The sequence below is a fragment of the Dermacentor albipictus genome, chromosome 6 (genome assembly GCF_038994185.2).
Source record: "Dermacentor albipictus isolate Rhodes 1998 colony chromosome 6, USDA_Dalb.pri_finalv2, whole genome shotgun sequence".
Lineage (NCBI taxonomy): Eukaryota > Metazoa > Arthropoda > Arachnida > Ixodida > Ixodidae > Dermacentor > Dermacentor albipictus.
The window spans coordinates 30,804,421-30,832,352 of NC_091826.1; the positions used below are offsets into that span (position 1 = coordinate 30,804,421).

The 27,932-nt window shown below is 47.2% G+C and overlaps 1 protein-coding gene and 1 long non-coding RNA gene across 5 annotated transcripts in view; one reads left to right on the forward strand and one right to left on the reverse strand.

The window, feature by feature from the left end:
- The window catches only part of LOC135905116 (uncharacterized), a 595,563-nt gene extending 572,286 nt beyond the window's left edge, over nucleotides 1-23,277 (forward strand). For 2 of the 3 annotated variants that reach the window (XR_010565325.1, XR_011515109.1), the window contains one exon: nucleotides 22,558-22,631. Coding sequence is in view for 1 of the 3 variants with exons in the window: in XM_070540275.1 (XP_070396376.1) it covers nucleotides 22,558-22,645; nucleotides 23,088-23,146 (147 nt within the window). In the remaining 2 variants the exon portion in view is untranslated. Of the gene's footprint in view, nucleotides 1-22,557; nucleotides 22,646-23,087 lie in introns of those variants that run through there. The other variant, XM_070540275.1, reaches the window with a different exon arrangement.
- Nucleotides 23,278-24,511: 1,234 nt separating this feature from the next.
- Nucleotides 24,512-27,932, reverse strand: part of LOC135905145 (uncharacterized) — a 154,023-nt gene continuing 150,602 nt past the window's right edge. For both annotated transcript variants that reach the window (XR_011515110.1, XR_010565333.1), the window contains 2 exons: nucleotides 27,645-27,726; nucleotides 24,512-26,317 (listed from right to left, as the gene is read on the reverse strand). This is a non-coding gene — a long non-coding RNA (uncharacterized lncRNA). The remainder of the gene's footprint in view (nucleotides 26,318-27,644; nucleotides 27,727-27,932) is intronic.

Genomic DNA, 27,932 nt, shown 5'->3' on the forward strand with positions numbered 1-27,932 from the left:
ATTGTATCGCCACATGCTTCTCTGAACGCTTTCCAGTCCGTTATGTTTGCTTTCCCTATTTGTCGTCTAATTTTGTCTGCTATTGTGATTTGCGTCTTGAGGATATAGTGGTCGCTACCTAGGTTTTCCATTAGGTTGTCCCACTCCGCTTGCCTAGTTCTTTTGACGAACGTGAGATCGGGGCACGTGTCCTTGTTCACGCTGTTCCCGATCCTCGTAGGGGTATCGACTTCCGTGATGAGTTCACACTCGATATTGTCAGCTGCTTCAGTTACCGCTCTTCCCTTTTGATCCGTTCTCGTGTATCCCCAGCTCTCCTCTCTGGCGTTGAAATCTCCTTGGAGATTGAAAACTCCTTGGAGCAGAGCTAGTGTGGCTTGCGCGCAACGAAGGTGCTATATAGTCTTCCTCCGAGAACGGTGGCCTGAACCGTACCCTTGCAGAATATCATGTATGACACTCAATAGTATTTCAATAGAAGGTATATTAGAAGCAGCATGAAGTCAATGAAAATGCAACAGAGTTTCAATGATGACTTTTGTAAGGGGTATGCGCTGTACTAGTTGATTGTTACCATGTGCGCTTCCGCTTGGTATACTTGTTCATGTCTTCGGATTGCGTACTATGTATGTGAGTGTGACTTTTCATGTAGCACCTGTGTGCTACATGAAACCACTCCGGCGCACGTTATAGAATGTCTCTCTCTCTCTGTCGCCTTTCAACCACGAATTATAATGGACTGTCAATAAGTGTGTCAAATGCAAGTTATTTGAAGGTGCTGCAGGCTCTGTTGAATGGAACGCATTGCAAGGTGTCAGGATGATCCTATGTCCGCTTTCTAGCGAGCCTTCGTAGTTACAGACTAATTAAATTTCGATTCAGTGTACAGTCGGCCATGTCGCATGTTCTTTCCTTCATAAAAAAAACGAATTACCGACTCAAACATACATGCACCATTTATTTATTGGTTGCAGGCATTAAAAGAGAGGAACAAAACAACAACATGCAGATCGCAAGGAAGGCAGAAATGATTCATTGTGAGCGAAGTTTTGATCCGCCGCAATAGAGAACTTGAGTGGTAAATCAAGGCAAAGGAGACAGGGATGCGTTCTTCAACATTTCTCTCTCGCATATATATATATATATATACATATATATATATATATATATATATATATATATATATATATATATATATATATATATATATATATCATAACAAGCCAACAAACACGGACACCAATGACAACATCGGGGAAATTACTTCTGCTTAATAAATGAAATAAAGAAACGATAAATTTTTGGAATTTAAAGTGGATGAAGAAACAACTGCCGCAGGTGGGAACCGAACCCACAACCTTCTCATTTCGCATGCGATGCTCTACCACTTGAGCTACCGCGGCGTCGTTTCCCTATCCATTTGTTGGCTTCTTATGATATGACTAATAAAAATCAGGCCCCTCGGAAACCCCCCTGTCTTCTCGTTTATATATATATATATATATATATATATATATATATATATATATATATATATATATATATATATATATAACGGCGGCCGCATTTCGATGGTGGCGAAATGCGAAAACACCCGTGTACTTAGATTTAGGTGCATGTTAAAGTACCCCAGGTGGTCTAAACTTCCGGAATCCTCCACTACGGCGTGCCTCATCATCAGAAAGTGGTTTTGACACGGAAAACCCCCATATATTATTATTATTATAAAATGCTCTTCCATCCTGTCTACCACGTGGCCTGCTTCCCATGCACATCACTCGCACTTTTTTCCACTTCGACACTCCTAATGCTAATGCATTATAATCTCGCCTCACTGTGAAAAAAGCAACGAATGCGTCCCTTAAAGCTGGATTCACACGAAGTACCAAGTTGTACGGACAAGCATGACGTGACTATAAGCCGCAGCAGTGACTATGCAGACTGAAGTGAAATCGGGTCGCACTTGGTAAGCAGTCGGTTCTATTGATCCGGCTTCTCAACGTCCGTGATGTTTTACAGCGAAGCCGTTTATGCGGACCCTATGGCGTCGTCGCCGGACTTCGCTAAAACTATCATCATCAGCAATCGCTCCAGCGTCGTCGTCTCCTTCCACAGCTGGCTCCGTTGCCGGTCGTCCTTCCAGCGTAGAATTTCACTTCTCTCTTGTCGTCGTGATGGGGAGGCCACGTTTACAAGGGTGTGAGCCATTGCTTTAGGGGGTATGAGCCACTTAGTGTCTTGCGTGACGGACAGATCTAATTTTGATGCGATTTGACTTTGAAGAGTTGAAAACAAAGTGCCGGTCGGATGCTGACAACCACGCCACCGAGCAAACTCGAGACATCGAACGCAACCGACAACGGCGGGCTGCAGCGAGCATACCGTCACTGACGTGGTTCTCTCCGTCGCAGCCAAAGGTGCGTGTAACCTCATTAAGAAACACAAAGCCGTCAATCGTCAAAACGATTGCAGAGCCCAAAGCTCCAGTGGTGGGCCTTGCGCGCAATATACGGAACTTTGTATTAGTGGTTCTGCACATTCCATCCCAAAGATCGATGGAACGAAGAATGCTGGACGTAACTTTAAGAGACAGAAAGAGAGAGACGATATTCTAATAGACATTAAGAGAAAAAAATGGCGCTGGGCAGGTCACGTAATGCGTAGATTAGATAATCGTTGGACCACTAGGGTGACAGCATAGGTACCAAGAGAAGAGAAGCGCAGTGGAGGACGGCAGAAGATAGGTGGTGCGACGAAATTAGGAAATCTGCGGGTGCTAGTTGGAATCGGTTGGCGCCGGACAAGGGTAATTGGAGATCGCAGGGAGACGCCTTCGTCCTGCAGCGGACATAAAGATGATGATGATGATGATGACGATGATGATGATGACGAAGACGACGACGCTATTGATGATGATGATGACATTCCATCCCAGCTACAACTATGAGAAGACCACGAGTAAGTACTTACTCCTGACGAAGAAGCTGCCTACCGCGAGCGTCAGCGAGATTTGGCTCGCGAATGGGCTCGTCGTTATAAGGCCTATCTCACGCGCAAAAAAAAAAAAAAACTGGGAGAACCACAAAAAAGAAAGCACTCCTATAGCATGCTCACCACGCGAAGCACGCAAAAGAGGGAATGAGGTGAAAGAATGGTGAAGCAAGAAATTTACAATATAGACTGCTTGCGAAGTTTGACTTGCACGGTGTAACACTCGGTGTAACTAACACAGTCTCGATATGAGCAGCTTCGCTGTTTGACCATCTTCAAGGACTGGAAGGGGCGGTAATTCCTCTTTTTTTTTCTCTCTAGCCATTATTTAACAGAGCTGAAACATGATTCGCCTTAACAAATTTATGCTAGGAGAATGCCAGCAAACTTTAGAGGAGGAAAAAATCGAGAGGCAGACATAGACAAAGAGTCTCTTTGTCTATGTCTGCCTCTCGATTTTTTCCTACTCTAAAGTTTGCTGGCATTCTCCTAGCATAACCATGTACCAACTAGCCCAACAAGGCACTCTCATGAGCCTTAACAAATGTCCACACCGCGTCTGACTGGCATTCAACAATCACTGCTTTGTTTTCTCGAAGGCGCGGACTTTATCTCTGACGCGATCGGATTAAAATTATCAAATTTGTGCCCTCTCTTCCATTCTATTTAATCTTTCATTAATAAAGAAAGGTTTTATGTCATTATAAGTCAACCAGGTACTCGACCTCAAGAAATTTTAAGAACACTTTCTCCTGGAAACGCTTTTATGAGGAAAACTCGTGTAATTACTTTTCAATCCACGACGCTTCAATGTCGTACCGGTGCAGCAATTTGAGTGCGCAATTTGCGAAGGCCCCGAAACTATGGGCCTTCCTTCCGTGGGCTAGTGTACAATACAATACAATACAATACAATACAATACAATACAATAATATACAATACAATACAATACAATACGATCTTTATTGTGCATAAAGAAAACAAAGTACATATAGCAGGCCTACCAAAGCCTCAGAGGGCTTGACTGCTTGACTGTTAATCAACCCTTTGCCGCCAAACGAACAAGAAATTGAGTTTTCCGCCGTTTAATATAACATCCATTTACTCTTTCACGTCAGCTTTCGTTTTACAGGCACATAAATGAGATAAACTTGGGAAAGAAATAGAAAAGCAACAGCAGCACAGTATTCGAAAGAAAATGCGGTATACGTCTTCGCGCGGAAAAAAGAACCTGGCTCACTCTTTGTTTATTCTTGTCGCTTCGCCTGTAGGTGTAGCGTAGACAGCGAGAAGCGCTTACGGGCGAGACCGTCGATCGCTTGATATAGGCGCTCGATAGACGGGCATCCGATAGGCGTCGGCTTTAATCCCGAGGCTGGTGTCTAATCACCGTCGCGCGACGCACAGGCGTGTGCGGTGCTGCTGCGTGGCTCGGCGACGCCTGTAGCGCGCAGTTGTACATCTCCAGCAGCTCCGGGAACGTGGGAACAAAAGGGAAGACGCGCGCGGAGCCAGGCTTGTTTCCTTGCTTGCGAACGAGGAAATCAGCACCGTCTGAACCCGCGCAAACGTTGATCTATTGATTGATTGATTCGGGGGGTTTAAACGTCCTCGCGAAGCAAGACTGCAGGGGCTCCGGAATCATTTTAGCGAATCTTTAATCCACCTAGATCTAAGCCTGCAAAAGCGCGTTTGCATTTTTTTGCGCGTCTGCTGTTTTGATCTTTTTAATGCCATCGCATGAAACCCTACATATTCTGCAATTGAGTGAGGGTCGCTCCGCTCTAGACTACCTGGATTTCGTTAATGCGCTGCCTCCGGTATCGGTTTACTCACTCCTCTTAAGGAGGCAGGACATAGCTCCGTGTAGAGCCGAACACCGCGTTTTGACCTTTTTTAATGCCACCGATTTCATGCAATAGCATTGGATGAAATCCTTGCCAGGACGTGTCTTCTGCATTGGAATGGCGACGGGTATATCCTAGATCATCGATTATAGACCACCTAGATTTTGCTGATGCACTGCCTCCGGTACCAGTACTCAAGGCGGTACCAGTACTCAAGCACTCCCCCTTCTTCGGGAGCGAGGACAGACCACCGTATAGAGCCGAAGGCCGCGTTTTGATCTGCGTAAATGCTAGCGCGTCAAAATCGCCTATAGTGCCGAGTTCTGGAGAGTTAACTGACGCGGAAACGCTTGCGGAACCACTTAACTAATTCTCGCTGCACTATACTTGCAGCTTTCGTATACGGCTGGCCAGTGGCGTAGCAACAGGGGGGGGGGGGGAGGCCGGGGGGCCGCGGGCCCCGGGTGCAAGGTGCCAGTGGGAGCGGGAAGAGGGGGAGGGGGCTGATGTCCTACACGTCTGAAGACACCCTTCTTTCCGCCGGCTAGACTCGGGGGGGTGACGGAAGACCTACGGGCCCCGGGTGCCAGAAAACCTAGCTGCGCCACTGCCGCTGGCTCGCTCGATAAAGAGATTCGAAAAACAAACAAAAAAGAGCGTGCAGAAATGCTTGAGAGCGCGCCCACTCTCATCGTTAGCCGACCGCGCCCACCCGTCATCGGTGCTGTCACGCTGGCGGGCGTTTAAAACGCGAACCGTGCGTACAAACGCTTGCTCGGAGAGAACTCGACGGGAGGAGAACATTTCGAGGAGAACAGCGAGAGGAGCTGCGGTTCAACGGGGCCTTCTTCCGATCTACGCAACCGCACGCCATCGCACAGCGCGTGTTTTACGCCCGAGGTTCAAGGTCGCCGGGTTGTAATGCATACCCGTGGGCTCGCTCGTTTGCCGGCTGCCAGATTATTCGCGCAGCGGTCGTCTTGTCTGTAAACGAGCAGACGCCGCGCATGCGTTCCCGCGCGGGCGCTCTACCGCGCGCTTCTAATCGCGTTCCACTTAAAAGTCCCAGCCGTAAAACGAAATTTTATTTCTTATGCGTAATTTCCGATTACTTAATAAGAAGGGCGTTGGATGCCAGGTTCACTTGTGCGCAGCATTATTATTATTATTACTATTTTTAAATCTTAACTCCGTCCACGTTTCCCCATTCTCGCCAGCCATAAATCACCGAATCCCGCTGTGGCACTTTTGCTTGAGTGCGCTGCTCTCATTGTCGTAAGAATCGACGCCGCTTCACCCTTACTGTCCCTAACTGTGCTGCACGCTTTTATGCAAGCGCTCGCGTTCGAGCTTGACTGCCGGGCTTTCCTATTACTAGGCACTTGGTTCGGTCCCCGGCCTCGAGTGGCGTAGATTGGCGCAGTCTGGGTGGGCGCGCGCGGCGGCTTCTCGTCAAGTGACGTGCGCATCACTACGTGTACCGTGAGGGGGTGGGCGAGGGAGGCAAGGGGGGGGCGGGGGGGGTCGAGGCGCGAGGTGAGTGACGTCATGACCGTAAGTGGTCCGAGTGGGTGAGTCACACGTTTGGCCGTGACGAGGGCATTCCCGTCCCCGTTACGGGATGGCTGGAATTGGGCGCTGTGAAAAACCGTCCGCTCAAAAGCTTGCCGGGAGATGCGATGCCGCCGCAGTGGCGCGCAGCTGCCGCCGGGGTCTGCTTGCTCTGTGGCATTGGACTCGCGTCGGTCGTTGCTTCTTTCTCGCCGGTGCAAGTGTTTTTCACGAATGTGAACACTAAACAACGATGTTTGCCGTTTGACGATGTACAGTGCTCACGGAATGAAACGCGTCAATTTAGGGCTAACTAATGCCCAGACTTTCGTTTGTACCGGCTGCAGTTCGTGTCACATCGACGTAACTTTGGTGTGTACACTTAGAGCGGAGTCAGAATCACCTTTAGTGACCAGATTCATAGCGACATGACATGGTACTCTCGAGTTCTCTGCACATATGCTGGGTTCTACCAAATACTCGCTGTCGCGTTTCATTCCGTGAGCACTGTACATCTCTCAGGCTCTACAAGCGTACACCACGGCACCAGAGCTAACCTTAGGCCAGTAAGCAGGCCAAAATAGCCCAGGTGTAATGCAACAGTTCTTCGATAAAGTGTTTTGAAAGTATCGACATTGTTTTAGTAGTTTTGTGAAGCCGAGATGATCTCATCTTTGGTGTATTGATCGTTATACTTATGGAGAAGAATCAATAAGAAGTTTGTTCCAGTGGAAGGGGGGCACCGGCCCTTTCTCCATAAATTTACAGCGCTCATTTGCATATATTGTATTGTTTAATTGCTCTGAAATTAGCGTGCCCTAGCCTGTGAAACATTCTAATGGCTCTTACGGCGGCATTTATCTGAATAGTGCGAGTGGCCATGTCCACTTATACCTTAACTTTAGTTTACCCAGTATCACCTTTGCATTGAACTTAATTAAGGTCACGCGATCCTGGATACAGTATGCTCAAAGTTGTACGGAAATTGCAGCACTTATTTTAACGAGTTTAACATGTAACTTTATTTTGAACAATTTAATTACCATTGAGTCGCTGCTGGGTGTTGCTTCGATATACACAAGGCTTCAGACTCTTGGTTTTCTTGTAGCTGTCTTTCTTCTTGGCTTAGCCCCTTTAAAAGAAAATCATTGTAATGAAAAAAAAATAAGAACCTGACTACTGACTTTGTTAGTTGTGCATGTATGTGTTCATGATGTCCCTGAGAAAAAGGAAAGAAGAGCACACGCCACTGCTGTAGCCATTCTACTAATCATGGCGTGTACGATATCTAATTTCTAACTCGACGAAACATATTAGGACGTGGTAAAATAAATAACCTACCTTGCGATACAGAGCCATTGCATGCATTAGCGTACATGTCATCTCCAGACACTTTAGTCATATCAAATGGGTCTATCGGCTAGCACTTGACAGCCTTCCCAATGCCACAACACACTGATAGGCTCTCTGAGTACGTGAGAAGATTCTGTGCTTTTTTTTTCCGACTGGGTGTTACGTTGACTCTGAAGTAGGCCAGCCAGGAAAATGCTGCAAGTTACTGAGACGGCTCCTCCGCCTAGCTCAAATACAACACTCTTGTGTAAAAAAACAGGCTGTATCTGACCACCGACAATGTTGTTCAGTATGACACGACACTGCACATTGTTTGTACATGTTTGCACACTGCACATGTTTGCAGTGACCAGTGCTCCGATGGTAGTTGTAGCTTATAGATAACGTGTTTGGCAGGGACGTCGCCAGTAGTTTCAAAATCCGCCGCGTTTGTTGTCATCGGGTCAAGCTGGAAATCCTCCGACGCGCTCGGGCCTTTGCAGCACTTCTTCACTCGGACACAATCGGCTGAAGCAGCAGTTCGCCTTTTTCGTTCCTTCGGCAAGTTCTTAGAAATGCGTTGAGGCAGGTTTGGTAACATAGTAGGTACTGCATCATCTCTCGAATTGGGAATATCGCGCTGCAGTCTGGTTTCCTGACCTTTGGCAATGTGCGCGAATTCTCGCACGATGAACCCGAACAAAGAATATGAAAATAAAATGTGACTCGAAAGGCGAATTCTTTCATCGCCGCGAAGCGCGTTATCAGCTACTCTTTCCGGTGCGTGAACGAGAAGAAAAGGGGTTTAACCGAAGGGCCCGATTTTATTAGTCATATCATAAGAAGCCAACAAACACTGACACCAAGGACAACAAAGGGGAAATTACTTGTGCTTAATAAACGGAATAAAGGAACGATAAATTAACGGAAATGAAAGTGGATGATAAAACAACTTGCCGCAGATTACTCAGGTTGAAGTGGGCTGGTTACCTCTAACAATATCCATATGTGCTCCTTTTTCAAAATTTACAATATTTGACTGCCTGGATGTGTGGCAACCGAGTGTGTATACCGTGCAAAATTAGCAAAATTAAACAGCCTAGCCAAATGATAAGTCTTTGGAACGTTTTGGACGAGGCGCTCGCGCGACATGAAGTTGACAGCGCGAATGACTACGCGGCGATTCCGTTGTCGGCAACTCTACGACTAAATTTTAATTCGGACGCATTAACAGAAACCAAAGTAAGACCACGCCGTCGCTACACGTTTCTACATTCAAGTTGCGACAGTGCCACGTACGACCCACGTGGTGAAACCGTTATCTTACGTAGACCTTCAGACCTTACACGGATCGGCCGGCATACTCAGTCGCGTACCAAGAACTACGTGACGTCCTCGGATGGTTGCAAGAGGTCGCGGGATCGAATTCCGGCCGCGGCGGCCGCATTTCGATGGGAGCGAAATGCGAAAACATCCGTGTACTTAGATTTAGGTGCACGTTAGAGAACCCCAGGTGGTCGAAAGTTCCAGAGTACTCCACTACGGCGTGCCTCATAATCAGAAAGTGGTTCTGGCACGTAAAACCCCATAATTAATTAGGTAGTGACTACAGTGACGGGGCCCGGCACTTTAAGATCTGTACTACAGTGACGGGGCCCGGTACTTTAACATAATCGTGCACTACAGTGACGGGGCCCGGCACTTTAACATCTGTACTACAGTGACGGGGCCCGGCACTTTAACATACACACTGCAGTGACGGGGCCCGTCTCCTTAACCACAGACGGGACCGGCACTTTACGTCGACACTGTAGCGACGTCAATGGCCGCACTTCTTTCAAACATTCTATGCAAACAACTTCGAGCACTTCACGGCAGGCAGTGAACTTTATTAAGGTCCTGAGGAGCGACTCCGAAACCCCCTTATGAGGGAGGGGGCCGCCGCGAGCCGTTCCGACGTTGGGACGGGCAGGCCGTGCCTGACCGCCTCCTCCCACTCTTCATCCGTGGTGAGATGACCGTGGTCCCGTAACGAGGGACACCGCCAGAGCATGTGTTCTAAAGTGCAGAATGGATCTCCGCAATCCGGACACCTGCCCCGCACGGACGCGGCATTAGGTTGCCCCTGTGATCCACCACGGCCGCCGCGAACCGGTCGGACGAACCGTATTGGGCGACGTCGACGAACGCGACCGATCGTGGTTCGTCGGCGACGGATCCGAGAAGTGCGGCCCGGGCCCGGCGTGTGCCTACATTGCGTTGCGGGTGCACGTTGCGCGGGAACGGCGAGACCGTGACGGCCTCCCGCGACCACGCGTCGAGCACGCACTGCCTTTCCCTGACGGGTTAAAGTCCAGCGGACTAACTAACTAACTAACTAACTAACTAACTAACTAACCCAACCTCATCGAAAGTGTTGTGGACCCCCAGCTGCATGAGCTTCTCGGTGCTGGCGCCTATGGGGATGCCAAGCACTTTACGGACCGCGGTATTTTATTCCAGTACTGTCCACAACACCACGTGAATTTCACGATGTCAGCAACTTCCGTGCAGTAATCGAATACATGATTGCACATGTGCACATACGGATCGAACGACCGCAATGGGTACTTGTCCACGAATGTACAATCTTTTGCGTATGCACTGTAACACGTATGATGATTATAATAAAGAAAGTTCACTCTAATGGAAGGGGAACGGTAAAAACACATTTAAAAAGTCACGGCCCATGTTCCTGCTTGTGAGCACCTGACAATCAATATTCTACTGAATTAAGAAAAAGAAGCAGCGGGTAATTGCTCGCTTAGAAGACCGATAAACATGCAGTTCGATGAAATTTGAGAAATAATGATATTGAAGCTTCCAAGACTTTAGAAGAAAAGAAAAAGAAAATTAAGACTGAATCATCGCGACGGAACATCACAAGTCGCTGTAGGCGTCGAAGACCCCTGGCTATAACGAAATTATTTTTGAACAGCTCCGATAGTGTCCATGCAACAATGGTAGCTTGCGTACTGTCAAATGCTCATATGCTGCGGCATAAAGCTCACGGCACGGTGCGAAAACGTGCTCGGAGCGAAAGCGAAACATTGCGCGAGGACATGCATGCAGACGCGAAGTCTGTCACCGCGAACCCGTGCGATCGCTGCATTGCAGCTTCATTCTGTTATGCTACATTTATTTACACAGACAGCCATCCCACTATAAGAACATATTTCACATAGTTTTCTCAGCGATTGCTTACGTTTCACGCAAACCGGTTCGGTGGAATCGATTGCGGCGACCGCTCGCAGTCCCAGCTTACTGTACGTAGTAGGCAAAGAGATAGCGTTTGTAAACCATTATGTGCTTTCTGTTTGTCCAACATGATTATTTTAAAGGTAAAATACTGCCATTTCGAGAGTACTTGCAAAATTGTTCAGGAGGGCTGCCGCGTAGTATGTTTATTTAACCTTTATTTAACGCCGACGCATATGAGGCGCTTCCGACAGATGGCGACTCCGTAAGTCGACCTCGCCCCCAATACCGACATAGTGACGGCCCCGTCGGTGTAGTGTTGTTGTTAAAGCGACGGGCCCCGTCACCGTAGTGAGGATGTTAAAGTACCGGGCCCCGTCACTGTAGTGCAGATGTTAAAGTGACGGGCCCCGTCACTGTAGTCACTACCAATTAATTAATTAATTAATCCTTGGACGGTTGTGTCGTGTGCAGCTTTCTTCGACTTCATTTAGGCTCTTCTACTCCCGGCGTACGTTCTTCGCCTAACTGCGTCACTTGTACTCAGCGCGCTGGGTAATCGGGAAAACTTTCTTGCCCGGAATCGATTGAGCGAGAAACTTTGAATTTCAGTGCCAGGCGCGGAAACAGCACCGACGGAGCTTGGTTTGCATAAGCGCTTTTGCATAACTTGTTTGTCACGACACTGTAAGTATTAGGTCGCACAGTGCATAAGTAATAGATTAAAGCAGCGAGCCTTATATGAAAACCACCGTGGCACATCACGTATGGGTATTAATACACTCGTATTTCTTTAATTCAGCAGTTGTCCAACGGAATTTGTTCTTTCCCTTGACGCTGTTAAAGAAGTGTGGAAGCGCACCCTTTATTTATTTATTTTTTGTCTAGAAAGGAGTCTCGCTATTTTTATCTCGAAGCGCGACATTTATGATAATTCGAATCGGTGTACGTGTCACTTCATGGGCCTGGTTACAAGCGATCACAGAAGGGATAGGGTCTGGACTTCCACTCTTTTTTTTTTTTTTGTCATCATGCTGCCGGGAGGCTCGGCTGAAGCGTTGTTCCCTTTCGAACAGTCGCGGAAACTTTATCAAGTCGCAATCAATTAATCAGGATGGCAAAATACATAGTTGGTATCGATTTAACTTTTTCTTTAATTATGGGGTTTTACGTGCCAAACCCACTTTCTGATTATGAGGCACGCCGTAGTGGAGGACTCCGAAAATTTCGACCACCTGGGGTTCTCTAACGTGCACCTAAATCTAAGTACACGGGTGTTTTCGCATTTCGCCCCCATCGAAATGCGGCCGCCGTGGCCGGTATTCGAGCCCGCGACCTCGTGCTCAGCAGGCCAACACCATAGCCACTGAGCAACCACGGCAGGTGGTATCGATCTATGGTAGGCCAGGCCACTATCACCACCAGTAGTGAAACATCCAAGAGCATAAAAACGAAAAAAAAAACTGACCAGCCAAGGATTCATCTTGGAAGAAATGGCACAAAAGAAGGCTACACAAAAGACTTGACAGACACCTGCCCTGTCGGTTGTGTCACATGTCGTCTTTATTGGCGCCATTTCTTTCAAGCTGAACCCGTAGTAACCAGACGGACAAGTTCTATGCCCACCAAACAAAGACACGTCTACAACTTCTCCACAGCGACAGCGATAACGGCGGTATAGCTATTGCCGTTTCTCCTCCGATTCAAAAATTACATGTTGTACTTAGTATCCGCCCTCGACAACCCTAAATCGTTGAAACTTAATTACTTTCTCCAACCTGGCTGGTGCACAGAAGCCCCGCCCAGGTTTGTGGTGTTGCAGTGGTCGCCACGAGGTGCCTAGATTGATCGCAATGTCGCCAAAGGCTTCAGAACTTCGTGAAGGCGACATAAGAGGACGTGCGGAAGTCCAACGACGTGACCCCGGCTATCATCTTTGTGGCACTACGGATAAACACAGAACTGCTTGGTTTTGTTCCTCTTGCTACACTCTAAAACAATATTACACCCTTCGGGTTGTATCTTGCCACACAACGATAAACGTCATCTGTCTTGTCCGCATTTCCTTTATTTAGCGCTGCGAGCTCGGTACTTTGCAGTAACGAACGGCATGCGCGTTATCAGCATGACATAGCATTCCCGACAGGAAAGTAACGAGCGCAGCGTTTTCAAGAAAGGAAATGCGGGCAAAGGAGATGACGATTATTCGTCATCATCATCATCATCATCATCATCATCACCCTGGTTACGCCCACTGCAGGGCGAAGGCCTCTCCTATACTTCTCCAACTACCCCGGTCATGTACTAATTGTGGCCATGTCGTCCCTGCAAACTTCTTAATCTCATCCGCCCACCTAACTTTCTGCCGCCCCCTGCTGTGCTTCCCCTCCCTGGAATCCAGTCCGTAACCCTTAATTACCATCGGTTATCTTCCCTCCTCATTACATGTCCTGCCCATGCCCATTTCTTTTTCTTGATTTCAACTAAGATGTCATTAACTCGCGTTTGTTCCCTCACCCAATCTTATCTTTTCTTATCCCTTAACGTTACACCTATCATTCTTCTTTCCATAGCTCGTTGCATCGTCCTCAATTTAAGTAGAACCCTTTTCGTAAGCCTCCAGGTTTCTGCCCCGTAGGTGAGACGATTATTGTTGTGTGGCAAATATACACTTCAAAGGGTGCAAACTTTTCGTACAGTGTAGCGCTTTCCGAATAGGAAGTCTCCGTCATGCGGAGCCTGCTTCGAAAGCAGGCTCTGACTTCTTTCGTCAGGTCACTGACTGACGCCGACCGCACGGCTTTCTCTCGTTGAGCGTCATTGTCAAGACTTATGCTGCGACGACAGTGAGAAAAAAAGTTTTCCTCCTCTCTCTGTGAATTGATTCTGCAGGGATCTCGGAGGGCACACATTGCCCTCGGAGTTTGAGAAGTGTGTGCAGTACCGGGGGAGAGTAATAGGGAGGTTCAGAAACGCGGGCGTGGCCTCCGACAGAAGTGGCCTTCACGTTGCAGCTGCTTTAAATGGACAGACAACCGCCCGGAAGATGAATCGAGATAACCCCACTGAGGGAAAGGCTGCCTGTCGTATTGGTTAAAACGAGCTATGGTTTTCTCACTAAACGTGCATTTATATTGTTAATCCTTCGCTAAATGTCTCGAAAAATGGCCTTTGGCGTCCCGCGCGGCAAAAATATGAAGATGCGCGAGAGGCCTATCATGTGACCTTCTATTAGTGTAGGCGCTTCCTGGTACTTTTTGTTAGCATTGAAATGCAGTACAACTTTTTCTGTTGTAAGTTTTCTCTAACTTACAATGTGCAGATAGGCCTTCGTTTGTAGTGAATATAAAAGTAGCACTGCCTTCGTTTTCGCTTAATTGGCTTGGCTCGTCTATCGACAAAACAACGACGACGAAGGCCAGCAAGCCAGGACATGGGTGTGCACTTGGGTGTTGGGGGGGGGGGGTGAGGGGGGGAACGTGGTACAAATATAGGAAAGGTCTGTACGACAACGCAAACTTATCTACCAGCTTTTTATTTTCAAAGGTGGTTGAAAAACTCAAAATGTAAGTGGCTAACCACAGTTGCACTTACTCCTGAGAAAGCAGAACGGTGGGCAGCTTTCACAATTTGCGAAGCGGACCATCGACATCGCCCTCACTTCTCAGCGTTGCTGGAAGAGGGACTCCTACATTTTTAGAGGCTGCTCAGATCGGAAAGAAAATATGCTTACACAATATCCACGCGCGTTTGGAAGTAGCCGCTGCAGGTGTAAACGCTACCGAGTGGGTGCTCTGCGTTGCGCCATAAAGGACTAGGTCCTTAAATATCGGTTGTAAATCCGTTTGACAGCTCCTTCAAGCTAAAGAAATCTAGTCTCGAAGGCAGTGCTTTCTGCGATTACAGACACCGGAAACCGCGTTATAGCCGCCTTGTTGCGAACACCATCGTCTGGGCGGCGCGCAGGCGGTACAGGTGATCCACGGGGGATCATGGAGGCCATGTCCAGCAGTGGAGTAACGTAGTAAGTTCACCGGAGAGAAGCAGCCAGCGTGAAATTATGCGATACCACGCCGACATATCTGCGGTTTAGTAACGCAATCAACGGGACTAGTTCGTGGACGTTCATGATTATATTGCGCTTAGTGTTACACTGACGAACGTGAAGGGTCAGGACGCGGACGTACAGTCGCGATCAATTTGAAGGTGATCGCTCGAGCGGTGACCGAAACTAGGAGCAGCGCCACATTACGTCATCGCCGTCAGTCGAGAGGGAAGCATCAGATCGCTCCCCTCTCTCTATTTTGCTGTTCCCTGAGCAGCTGTCGCTCTCGTCACCCTTCACGAGACAACGTGCAAACTCATTTAGATTACGTTATCAGCTTTTGCACCAAGGCGTCATTGTTAGCCAAGGTATGCATGAGACATCGACGCACACACATCATTGCCATGAAAGGGAAACAAACAAAAATGTGGCGTGTTAGAATGGGGGGTGACTGTTGCAACCTGGAAGAGGATACAAGTGGAAGACGGCAGCGAATTTTTATCTTCGTAGTTCCGAAATCGGCCACTATGCTGCTTGGAAGGCCCGCCGGTAGATGCTCGCGCGATCACCTTCAAATTGATCGCGACTGTACGTTGCGCTACGTACGTCCGCGTCCTGTCCCTTCACGTTCGTCAGCGTCACACTAAGCGCAATGTAATCATGAATATCTGCGATCTGGCACGCGTGTTCGTGGGGTAGGCGTACTGCAGCTTCTACGTTCCTTATTTAAATATGTTTATGGCCACTGTAATAAATTTCATTACGTCGTTATAAGGTTACAGATAAATCATGAAGTCGTTTTGAATGTGTGCCGCTAAAATCTAAATCACGTACTCCCCGTAGCTGGGAGAGGATGACAAGCTAGCCAACTTCGCACGATGAGCTGCGTCTTGAATCGCGACAACCCTAACAACGAGTGACACACGGACAAAGGAGAGAACAGGTTGGGTCGGACAGTTGCAGCGGGTCGAGTACGTTATATCATTGTGACAAACTATAGCGCAAGCGCAGTCACTAAATGCACCTTTCCCTGTTAAGTACAAGTGGTTCAGAGCGATTCGCGCAAGACTTACCGCGTTGTTCACTTCGTCAGAAAAACGCTATTTATCTCGTGGAAAAAAAATTGTCGAGGCAGTCCACGCGACGCTGCGTATCTTTTCTTTTTCCTTTTTTTGCTCCGGACGTTTGTTCAGGGATAAGCGACGAAGGGAGTCGGTAGTCTTAACATTTCGAAACGGCGTCTTCGGCCGCAATTTCAGTCTCTTCGTCCGGACGTGAGGTATTTGTGCAATTCAAACACACACAAAAAAAGAAGGAAACCAGTTTCCTCGTACAATGCGAATTAAGGACGCGTTCCGCCAGTCGCTCGGAATATGGTAAAACGTTAACGCCGTCAGCGCATACCGTCTGTATGTACTTTGCGGCCGACATTTGCCGACTGCAAAGTGCCGCCGTTTATATGTCTGAATCGAATGTGCCGGGACAGCTCAGGATGTGCTCCTTGAATGTCAATGGCGCGCCGAACGGATGGCATTTCGATGCATCTGGGTCATTTCGCAGTCGCGTTCCCACTGCGACTGGGACACACGCCAAGTTAACGCGGCCGCAGTGGCAACTTAAAGTCCGGGTTGACCGTCGGAGAAGCGAGTGCAGCCTCTGCCGAAAGATTCGGAGCTACTGCCCGCCTGTCGGCAGTTAACGTCCGGGGGGGAGGGGGGGTGCAGAATTTCGCTTTCGGGGGGCTCTCTGTCCAAGCACGTGGCAACGGGGAAATTCGAGTTCCCCGGAAACCGGTGCACACCGATTTTGATTCTGGTAATTGCGTTTAAAATGAAAGGGTAATGAGACCCGCTGACTGTAAGATGCGGATATTTCGTTTTATTCAGACCGCCGATGTCTTCGCGAAAATTCTTGAAAATTGCGAAATTAATAGAAAAACGAGATACCGAGGAATCTACAACTCTGTAACTCAGCAGTGAAAAAAGATGTTAACATTCTGTGGAGAACACCTATTTAGACAATTATCGCGCACAAGACGTGTAAACTGATGCAACCAAAATATGCACCTATAATTTGGGAACAGGACCTTTCCAAAATCCTGGTATGGCTTTGTGACAATGTCGCGTAAAGTTTAAACTGGCATGTCACATCTGTGCATCTTAGATGCTCTAACAGATACATTTTACAGGAGTGCGATATCCGGTTTTGCCAGAGAGTTACGGATTTGTAAACCTTTTGCTCGACTATTTGTTTTTGCCTCCTGATTTTGGGGCAATTTCTCAAAAAAAAAAATATGAGGCCTTAAACCAGAATTCTGCTTACTACGGTCTGTAGAAATCAGCATTCTCTCGTAAATGCAACGACGTTCCTTCGAATTAATTGGATCCAACGGTACGTCGTCTAACGAGAGCATTTCTTCGTTTTACATGTGCTTATATAATCAACGAATAAATGAATGAATAAATAAATAATTAAATAAATTATTCAATCAATCAATCAGTTTTATTAACGTGCTCAGGAACAGCCTGGCGGTCTTGGTACTGGCGCGTGAGAAATGATATGTAACATACACACACAGACATATATACATCAACAAAAAGGATAAAAATGTTCACACTCTATAATATGGCTGCTTACAACATACCATACATAATATAGCGCAACATAACATAACATAGCATAACGTAGCATAACGTACCATAACATAGCATAACATAGCACAACATACCATAACATAAAGTATAACACATAACATAAAAAAAAACATTGATTTAAATTTCTGGAAGTCTGAACACCAGACACTCAGTAACGGTCCCGTGTAACAAGGTGGACACATACGCATCAACAAACAAGAATTACAAAGCATTAAGCTGGAGACATATATTTACAGCCAAAAAACAAACAAACAAACTGGGGGATCGAAGTTGCCCCCGAGCTAATGCTTCCTCTAAACTGTGGTCAGTGCACGGTAGGCTCAAAAAATCGACGCGGGGAGGTTAATCACCGAAGTTGAAGTTACTCTGCATGCTGCAGTCACACATCGCAGAGCCACCACCGGCCGACCGACCGACCAACCAACCAACTTCGTTGAACGTGCAGCAGTCTTGCGCCGAGAGCGACATTAGCGCGGGCTGTTATTTGCATAGAGCCGAGACACACACGCACAGCGACACGGCGATTCCCGCGAGCACTCCCCACTGGTCTTCCTCAAAGCGCGTGGTTTTATCGACAGATAATCTCCGTATAGACGGGGAAAAAACGCCACCTGTGGCGCACTTCCGCTAGCGCGTATCTATCTGCAAGCGGACATGCCAAACATTCCCACGGTTCGTCGCGAACAGGTTCAGCAGGCTGGGCAGCTGTTAAGCGCGCACAGCAATGCCCACTGCTAGAGGTAACGCGTAACCAGCAATAGCGCCATTGTAACTGGAACGTTTACTCGCCTTTTATCAGAAGGAAGTTATTGATACGACCAATTGAATTTGCATTAGTACATGTGACAAAAAATGGTCTATCGGTCTTTATGCCTAGTCGCATAGGTAGGATGCTAACCGCGTGTTCTACCCGCCTTCGACACCGCACTGCCGATGAAGCTGCTCGATCTGCTCATGAAGACGACGTGTAGGAACCAATCCCGTTGTCAAGAACAGATGCAGCACCGCAACTTGGAGTGCTCGCATACGATGCCTCACAATCGTTGTGGAACGCGCCTAGTTTCCAGCACACACGTCAACATCGACTGGGCCCCTGTCTGCAACGTCATGCTCCACCGGGGCTATCCCGGCCCGAGACAACCGATGTTGGCTTGGCGTCGAATTTACGAAGTCGTTTGTTTTCTGCATCGGATTGGAGGATGGTGCTGCGTGTGACCACTGCGACGACGAGCAAAGCATCGAATACGTTCTGTGTCATTGTCGCCGATACAGCGCACAAGGACAGTCACTCGCGACGGCGCTGACGCGTCTTGACGACCGGCCGTTTTCGGAGTAGACAGTCCTGGAACGTCGTCCTACAATGTCGTCACACCGCAAGACAGTGAAGGCACTCTTGAAATTTTGACGTTCGAGTGGCCTACTGGAGGGACTGTAATTCTCATGGACGTTTGTGACCTCCCCTACATTTTTTCTCGTTTCTTTGATGTTTCTCTCTGCTGTTATTTCCATCTTTCATTTTCCCTTACCCCTACCCCAGTGCGGGGTAGCAAACCAGAATATCATCCGGTTAACCCCCCTGCCTTTCATATCCCGTTTATCTCTCTCTCTCCGTCTATCTCACTCTGCAATCAACCCCGAGCGTTGTTCATGCTGATTCGCGAAACAATGCGCAATGTTTGTTCAACTCTAAAGTGCGCCCCACAATAGCAGTGCAATTCGACTGAAACTGCAACAATGCCAGTATACACCCCAGTCCGGTTGCCTCCTACAGTTGAAAGTTTATTCCCGTAAAACTACTTGGGAACTTCCATGAATCCCGTATCAATTCTACGTCATTTCTCAGCTAGCCGGACGAGAAACGTTTTCACTTACGTTTTCTTTTTTTTAATACATGGTAGAGGCAGATACGTGGCACCTTGCGGCGTACGTGAGGCAAGCGTAGGGGGCTGAATCTGTTTTCAGGACCGCGATGCAAGTGTGATAACAGTAATTCCCGAGAATTGTTCAAGCCGCACTGCTTTAAACTGAGTCTGTGTACTACACCGGCATATTAATCTGCTGTTCGCAAAATAATAAAGCTTTATGAGCACCGAGACAACTTTGGTTGGTGTTTTTATAAGTGACTGCTTTTCAGGTGAGAGAAATTAGCCGTCGACCTCAGATAGAACTTATTTAGCCTGTTATTTTGCTCAGAGAAGAGGGGAGAGAAGGGGTGATATAAGGGATGATTGTGCGAACAGGCATCAGGAGGTATGCATATAGTGAACCTTCGTTATAACGAAATCATCTAGACATAAAACTGACTTCGATAGAGGCGGGATTTTATTAAAAGAGGAGAAGCCATAAAATACTTACAATAATGCGGTACGTAAACTCCGACAACGTGGGAGCTCGTCAAACGTAGAATGAAACAAAGAAGCACTCGATAGTGGCTACATTGAATTGAATTGAACTGACAGAAGCAATATTCTGCTGACTTCCATTAAAAGCTGCCTCGTATGTAACTTGTCATCACAGGATACATTTAGCATCAAGGAGTTGCAACCTCGGGAAAGGGTTACCTCTGAGACGTCCTCTGCCTCGGAAGGTTGGTCCACAGAAGTGCAAACTGTCGTCGTGTGTCCTGCACTGTCAGTAACACTGAAAACTTCGAATAAAGCGATATTTCGGATAAGGCGACATTGTTTTAACGAGGGCTTTCGGCATTACAAATTCGTGTTCCGAGGGCCTCCTTCAGGGTCTCGCTAGTAAACTTGTGTTTCTCGCTGATGCTTATAGCAGAACACATGCCCTGGAAACGCAGCTTAAGCTGAGCGCTGTTTTTTTTTCCCATAGAACATTAGACAATTTTAGTTAAGCGTTTGCAACCGAACGTAAGCGCATCACGCACGTAAAGAAATGCCCTCACTGCGCATGCTCCGAACGTTATTAAGTGTCGGCGGTTTACGTGCGCTATGATAACGTACGTTATTTGGTGAGTTTAGCGTTCGTAATGTTTAAGGACGCTAAGAAATGGCGCTGTTGAACATGGCGGCACCCATGACTCCCGCTTCACCGTGAATTCTCGTGACTTGTTCATCGCCAGTAACTATTAAAATGAACTTTCACTTCCTCTAAACTCACCTGAAATGCTAGTTATGAGTGCATAGTGTCTCCAATTTTTGAGATCGTTCGGCGATTCCGGCGTCCGTATACGCCTAAACAAGACGCGTCCGCTTAACAACAACAGTACGGTTGCTAATGAATTGCCTTGCCTTGGATACGTTTGGCACGAGCCACCAGACGGCGCCCTGTCTTCTAACGGATTCCTTGCGTTTGCGCTACTACCGCACGTTAAACTAAATGACTTGGAGGGACGCGCACCGTAATGTCCCACAAAGATGCTTGCGTTTAACATGCATACGGAGACAAACGCTATTCTAAAATTGTCCATTACAGCCAGCTCGTCGCAACATTTAGTTTGACTAACGCTGCGTGCGATTACAGATTCGAAGCGTCTCGCATTTGCATATCTCCGCACTGCATCGCGCAGCTATGTTCGTGCTTGGTGGTAGAATTGCCTCTTACCTTAGCACGCTTTCCCATGATCTTAAGTTGTTTATAGCTTATATTATTCAATGTTCGCTAGAGGAGCGAAGTCCCAGATAGTATATTTTCCTTTTCTTTAAATTTACAAGAAGAAAATGCGCAGTAAACTCATAACGTGAAACGTAAGCTGAAGATCGGGTTTCACGGTGCATGTGCAAGCGGGGAAAGACTCGCGAAACTCGGTATACCGTATGTGTGTGTCTCAATACTTCAGCCAATAAACAAGAGCGCGCGCAGGTAGGTTTGTCGGCGAAAAATGCAAATCACCTCCTCGTTGGAAGCAACGTAGAGCACTCGATCTGCTCGCCACTGGCGTAACCAAGTGCGATCAAGAAGGGCGTAGTATCTGCACATTCGGCGATAAGGTTGGAAGCATCCTGGCGCATCGTAGTATCCATTCTTCTTTTTTCCTGCTCAAGGGTGCATATGCACGGGAACCGGATTAGTTAGCGAACTGACAACATGTCCTACCTGTATCGACCCGCCAGATAAGTTCGCCCATTCTAGGCCTCATTATAGAAAGATGGCTCGCCGCTTACTTAACCCGTCCTTGTGTTGTCTGGACTATCGCGGTCGTGTCTTGTTACGATTGCGGCAGCAAAGAAGCAATATAATGCGTTTCATTCATTTATTTTTTTACCGATGTGCTGTCTATATACAACGGAGATGGTCGTTCGCCACCCTGCTAGCTAAGCTAGTCCAGACGAACGACCGTGTTCGGAGCAGACGACGCTCGAATGCCGTTCTTGTACACGGTCACTGCACCAAAATGCGATGAAGGTGCTGTTAAGCTTTTTGCGCTCATGTCATTTATTTGAACGACTTAGACATTTCCGCGTTTTCCTTTGTATGTGTGTGCTTTCTTTGCTTTTCATTCCATTTTGCTGTCCGCCCGCACCCTCCTTCCTTAGTCTAGGGTAGCAAACGGGATATTTCTCTTTCAGTTTACCTCCTTGCACAATAAGACTTCTTTTGCTCCATCATATGCAGAAGTGGCAATGGTGCGAAAAAAATGCAGACGACAGTCTTCCGAGATAATGTAGATAACTTCGCAGTTATATTTTTGTTTATTTACTCAACTCGGTGGACTGTTGGATTGGTGGACTGATGTTGATTGGTGGACTGATGTTGGATTGGTGGACTGATGTTGGATTGGGGGACCACTGATGCCGGTGAACCGACAACATCCACTTGGGACTAAATTTAGAACTATCCTCACTTCTGAGATAAGTGCTGTCAAACTTGCTGTAAAACTCGCTGTTAATCGTTCAGCTTTATTTTTTTTTACAAGGTTTCTTTCTATCCATTTCAGGACAAAAATAACTGGAACACCAGTGCATTTCGTCGCACAATCTGGGAGCGCTTGTCCCGAAACTGCCGGTCAAGTAGGTTGCGGAATTGTAAGTTGCGATATTTGCAGTACAATAATTAGTGTAAAGGCTTGCCAGTGAATTTTTATTAGTTAGTCTATCAGGCGTGTCTATTTCTTCTGCAAGCGATGTCTCGATATATATATATATATATATATATATATATATATATATTGAAGTGAAAGCAAGCGGACGTCTTTAAGTTTGCGCAGTTTTTCTTGCTTAGCATTCCTTTTTTGTTTTGTTTTTTCTATTTCGCAACTCCGAAAGTTAATGCTGCGCCGTAATACTCAAAACTACCTGCATCGCTATCAGCATATCTCCGGCGTCCTTGTCGGACCTGTTGGAACAGGCAAGAGTAGATCTGTTCTGTGCGCATCGCGAATGCACGGCCAGACTTTCTTTCAAGAGGGAAGCGAGCCTTCCTTACTTTTATGGCTTTCTCTTTCACTGGCCCCCCGCGGATTCCAAGCTGTGCGCGAGAGAAAGGACCCCGCTCCCTCCGTTCGGTTCCTGAATGTGACCCAGTGACGACGCTTCGGGGTGTCGGCTGTTGTTTCCCGTGCCTGGGGGCGGCGACGGGGATGGAAACCGCAGTTGGAAAAGCGCGGGACGGGCAGACTCGCCCCACCAGCCCTAGAGACCGGACCACTTTTTTACGGGGCTAAAACTGAACGTTTTGTGTATTTTTGACTTGCTTTTTTGACCTTCTCAGTGTAATTAAAGTTTGTTTTAAATGTTCAACTGCGTTCGACCCGTTATCTAGCTGGACAGCGGACGCTTTGATCCCGTCAAGTGCGATCCGCGAGGCCAGCATAAGATCACTCGGAAAAAAAAAAGACGACAAAGCAAAGCCAAGTATAAGAGTCGCAAGGGATGTATAAATCTTTTCATCATTCTGCCCGCTGCGAACACGATTACGTGGTTATGAATGACTTACGTTGGCCTTCTCGAGGCTTTCCTGAGCTTCGAATTTGTCTATATATGCAGACGAACAGAGACAATATTATGAAAGGCCTCGACATTTTTTTTTCCTGGAGGCAATGTATGCGCAGTGTAATGACCCGCAGAAGGCGGTACAACAAATAAAAAAAAGAATGTGTAACGCCTTACAATGCACATGTAATGACTAGGCAATTTTGCAAGCGTTCAAGATACACTAACAAAAATGAAAAATGCAACTAAAAAATGCACATGCAAAAACCTGAATGCTCTGTAAGCGCGGTTTCTTTCTGTAGTCACGCCTATTCCTGGTGAATTGTAAGGTTTGTTCTTCTGAAGCGTTCACATCAACGCTACGAAGTCGGATCGGGTCGGCTTGTCGGGCGGAAAACTGGTCGTCGGGTTGGTGTAAACGCTACCATGGTTCGCCGTGAACGAGCGTCGAGGCGAGTTATAGGAATCGAACGAGAGTCCCGTAACTGATCCTTTTAAATATGAAATCCCGTCGTGTTCAGAGTTCAATACAGTGTACGTGCTACGCATTGCCGCAGCTTATCAACTGAATTCGCGTCGTTCTCCATGAGACCGCCAAGAGTAACCCTCATATTCAGAAACGCATCTGAACTTAAAGCCCATGCCTGACCTGTTGGTTTAAATGATACCTGTCGGGAACGCACCGAAAGAAACGCAATGAGCATCTTGGGCGCGTTCGCACCACGACGTCATTTATATCAATTCAAGCATGAGCTTCAAGACACATTTCTGAATACACTGTAAAATAATTTACACCCTTAAAAGTGAAAAAGGGCGTAAATGTGTCTATAGCTCACAGCCTTAGGGTGTCCATTATATAGATAACACCCTAAGCGTGTGAGTTATAGACACATTTACACCTTTTTCACTTTTAGGGTGTAAATTATTTTACAGTGTACGGGGATATAAGTGTAAAAGAAAAGCGTTCTCTCTTACTAGTAACTTAGTAACTTCTGCGCAGCCGCTTTAAAACAAAACAAAAATCTGAAATCGACTCGGTCCACATCTTTCAAAACGCGTGCACGTCGCTCTCACGCGCTTGTCATCGCTGCAGAATTTCTCCAGCCCTGCCTTCTTCTTCATTGCCTGCAACGACAAAAGAGACGCCGTAGTACACGGTCGACCCAGAAGGGAGGCTCGTTTCCATAGTATACCTCGTGTCGCAAACTCTCGCGACGACTTTCCACGCCTTGAAGCGGCGGGTGCCCGTTTTTGGCACGGGTCGCACAAGCCGTGCGGAGGGCGGCACACCGCTGCGCGCTGGCTGCCTCAGGGGGCACTTAGCCCGCTCCCGCGGCGAGTCGTCCATTGAAGACTAGCAGCTTGTGCACACGGCACCTTTTCTCTCTTTTACGACTCAGACGTCACCGTCTTCTCTACGTTCTACAACGCTCTCAGACTTTTCATTTTGTATGCGACAGCGATTACCACATAAACTTCTAGCTTTGCGTGTGCTGTGCTGCCGTATACGCCAAGTATTCCGGCAGCGTTCGAACAGCGCTTTTGGTTTCTTGGGACAAATACCGGAGGGGAATGGCAGCGCGGCTTTTCCACGGCTGACGGTTTGGTATTTGCGCAAACGCGGAAGGAATACAAGGCCAAAAAAAATTAAGTGCAATTTAACGTTTATTGATTCATCTCGTCTTATTTTTGCTGTTGTAAGTAAGTCGTTTATGTCCTCTCTTCTCCAGCTTGAACTAGCGCGGGTGAGAATGTGGCAATTTTCTTGTGCTGTGCTATGTGCTCTCTCTCTCCCTTCCATCTTTCATCACCCCCATCCCTCTCCCATGTGTAGGGTAGCAAACCGGTTAAGCTAAACTGGTTAACCTCCCTGCCTTTCCTTCTCCACTTCTTCCTTGCTTCCTTCCTTCCTTCCTTCCTTCCTTCCTTCCTTCCTTCCTTCCTTCCTTTCCTCCGGAGCTTTCGCTTCATCGCTAAAGAAAGTTGTCATTGTTGCCTCAAACCATGTTGTCAGCGAGTAGAGCCGACTCTTTCATTTCTCCTTTAAAGCCCTGTCTTCGACTAATTTCTTCATTTGCAGTTCTGTTGTTTTTTTACGTGTTAACTACGGAGATTTCAGTGTACAAATTCGCCGCTGGCTATTCTTTCCCTCATGAAAAAGTGGTATATAGTTACTGTCCTTTCAGCACTTAGGTAGATAGTTTCCGCAGTAGAATAGTCAATGCACACACAACAACATTGCTACCAACCATCAAAACAACACGGCGACCTTACCAAGAAACGCTCAAACCTATAACGAAAAAGAAAAAAAATATATTACGCAGACACTATCGACGATTATTGTAAATGCAAGCGAACAGCTGATTTCTCCGAGAATGCTATTCGCTTTCTTATTGAAAGAACTCGGCGCTCGAAAGTGCTTTTTTTTTTGTCGCAAAGAGGATATCAAGGTTGTTTATTTGTGGAATTCCCTAGAGAACAGCGCCGTTAACTAGCACGTATGTACAGCGGTATAGTAGAGCTGGCTATACGTGTAACCCTATTCGTCCTACGTGTGTTGTCTCCAGCGCCGCGAGCGTCAGTGAGCAAGCCGACTGCCGTCCTTCTCTCCCGCTGCTCCACAGGGAGTGAGAGAGAGAGAAGGAGGAGGAGGAGGGGAAGGGGAGGAGCGCTGTCCTTCCGGAGCGCTCCACCGCAGCATCTGGACCACCGTGATCTGGACCTTCAGGCGTACGCAACGCACTCACGTGGCAGCACGGGCGTCTCCTAGAGAGAGAGAGAGAGAGAGAGAGAGGGTAAAAAGAAGGTAGGGATGTTAACCAGTCAAGAGTCTGTTTGGCTACCCTACACTGGGGGAAGGGAGAAGGGCTATAATGTTGTTGACGGTGGGCGCTCGGCGGGGCAACACGCACCTCCTGAGGTTCTCGTTTTTTTTTCTTTTTTTCTTTTTTTTTGAGAGCAGGAAACTACACCACGCACCGGCAACCACTGACCTCCATTAAATTAGGCCAAAAGATCAAAAGAAAGCTATTCTCTTAAAAAAAAATTAAGGAAAAGGAACGTCGCATTACATACGTGCACGACAGTACAAATAAAGAACACCCTCGTGCGAACAGTTTCGGCATTTGTTAATAGCGCCAAACAAAGCCGCCGTCCTTGGGAAATCTTAGAAATTTAAATTCTAGCGCCTGTATAGGAAGTACACTTTTGACTTGGAAAGCATATTTTAATGCCAGCGGACAAGGACAGAAGGGAGAAGACACCACAATGCGCACTGTGGTGCGCTCTCCCTTCAGTCCTTGTCCGCTAGCCCTAAATTATGCTTTGCAAGTCAGTTTACCAACACGCCCAACAAATGGCAACGCTAGACTTTTGAGTTGGGACTTAATACGTTTAAAATAAAGAAAAGACATTGCCCGAAATCGGCAAGCTACGAAAGAATTGAAGCACGAAGATTACAATTTCGAAAATCTCCATCAGCAAAACAGATATTTCGGTTCTGTAAATCGCACCTCTTAGAACATCTGAAGCGGACAAATGTGATAGCTTACAGCTTATGTGAACTTGTTACAATATTTTACACGACTTTCGCTGGACACTCACTCTGGAACTTGATGTGTATTTCCGAGCAGTGCATAATTTCTTGGAGCCCAAACTTCAAAACTCAATTACCGAATATTTCAGCGCAGTGTGATTTCAGAGCTCAAATACGTTAAAATTGGAATACTTTAGATCGTTCGAATTCCTTGTCACTCTGCAGCCAATCACTAGTCGTAAGTTACAATCTCAGATCCATTAAATTGCAAGCACGAACCATGAAGCCCAGTCTACTTCGAGGAATGTCACTTAAGTACGCAGTCTCGGTCCCCTTGGCTCCGTAAGACACATACTTAAAGTGCATTCCAGTGTCCGAATTAATTTCTTGGTCTGTAAAAGCAACCGTCTACGCTATTTGTGTCTCGAGGTGTTTGTCCCGTAAAGCACTCATGTACACGCTCGTGGGCTTTCATCTCGCAGTTGCCCGTCTATTGCATTCGTAAAAGAAGACCCACTCTTGCACAGCATCGCGCCGAACGTAAAGTATTCACGTTACCTTGGTGTTTTCTATACCGGTCGGTGAACATAGGGGCGTCCTTGTCAGACTGAGGATGAGAGAGCCAGGCATGACTCTGTTCCTGGTACGCAAAAAGGAAAGAAATAGAGAAAACAGGGCACGGTGTGTCAGAACATGGCGCAAGCGCACCGACGAATACTTTCTCTCTTTTATGCGAAGCATATTACGAGGGCTCAACCCAGCTCCTCAGGCGCGGCGGTGACCATGAAATCACGTGACACCGTGACGTCACGACAGAGGAGAAGTGGCTTTGGCTCAACTCTTGCA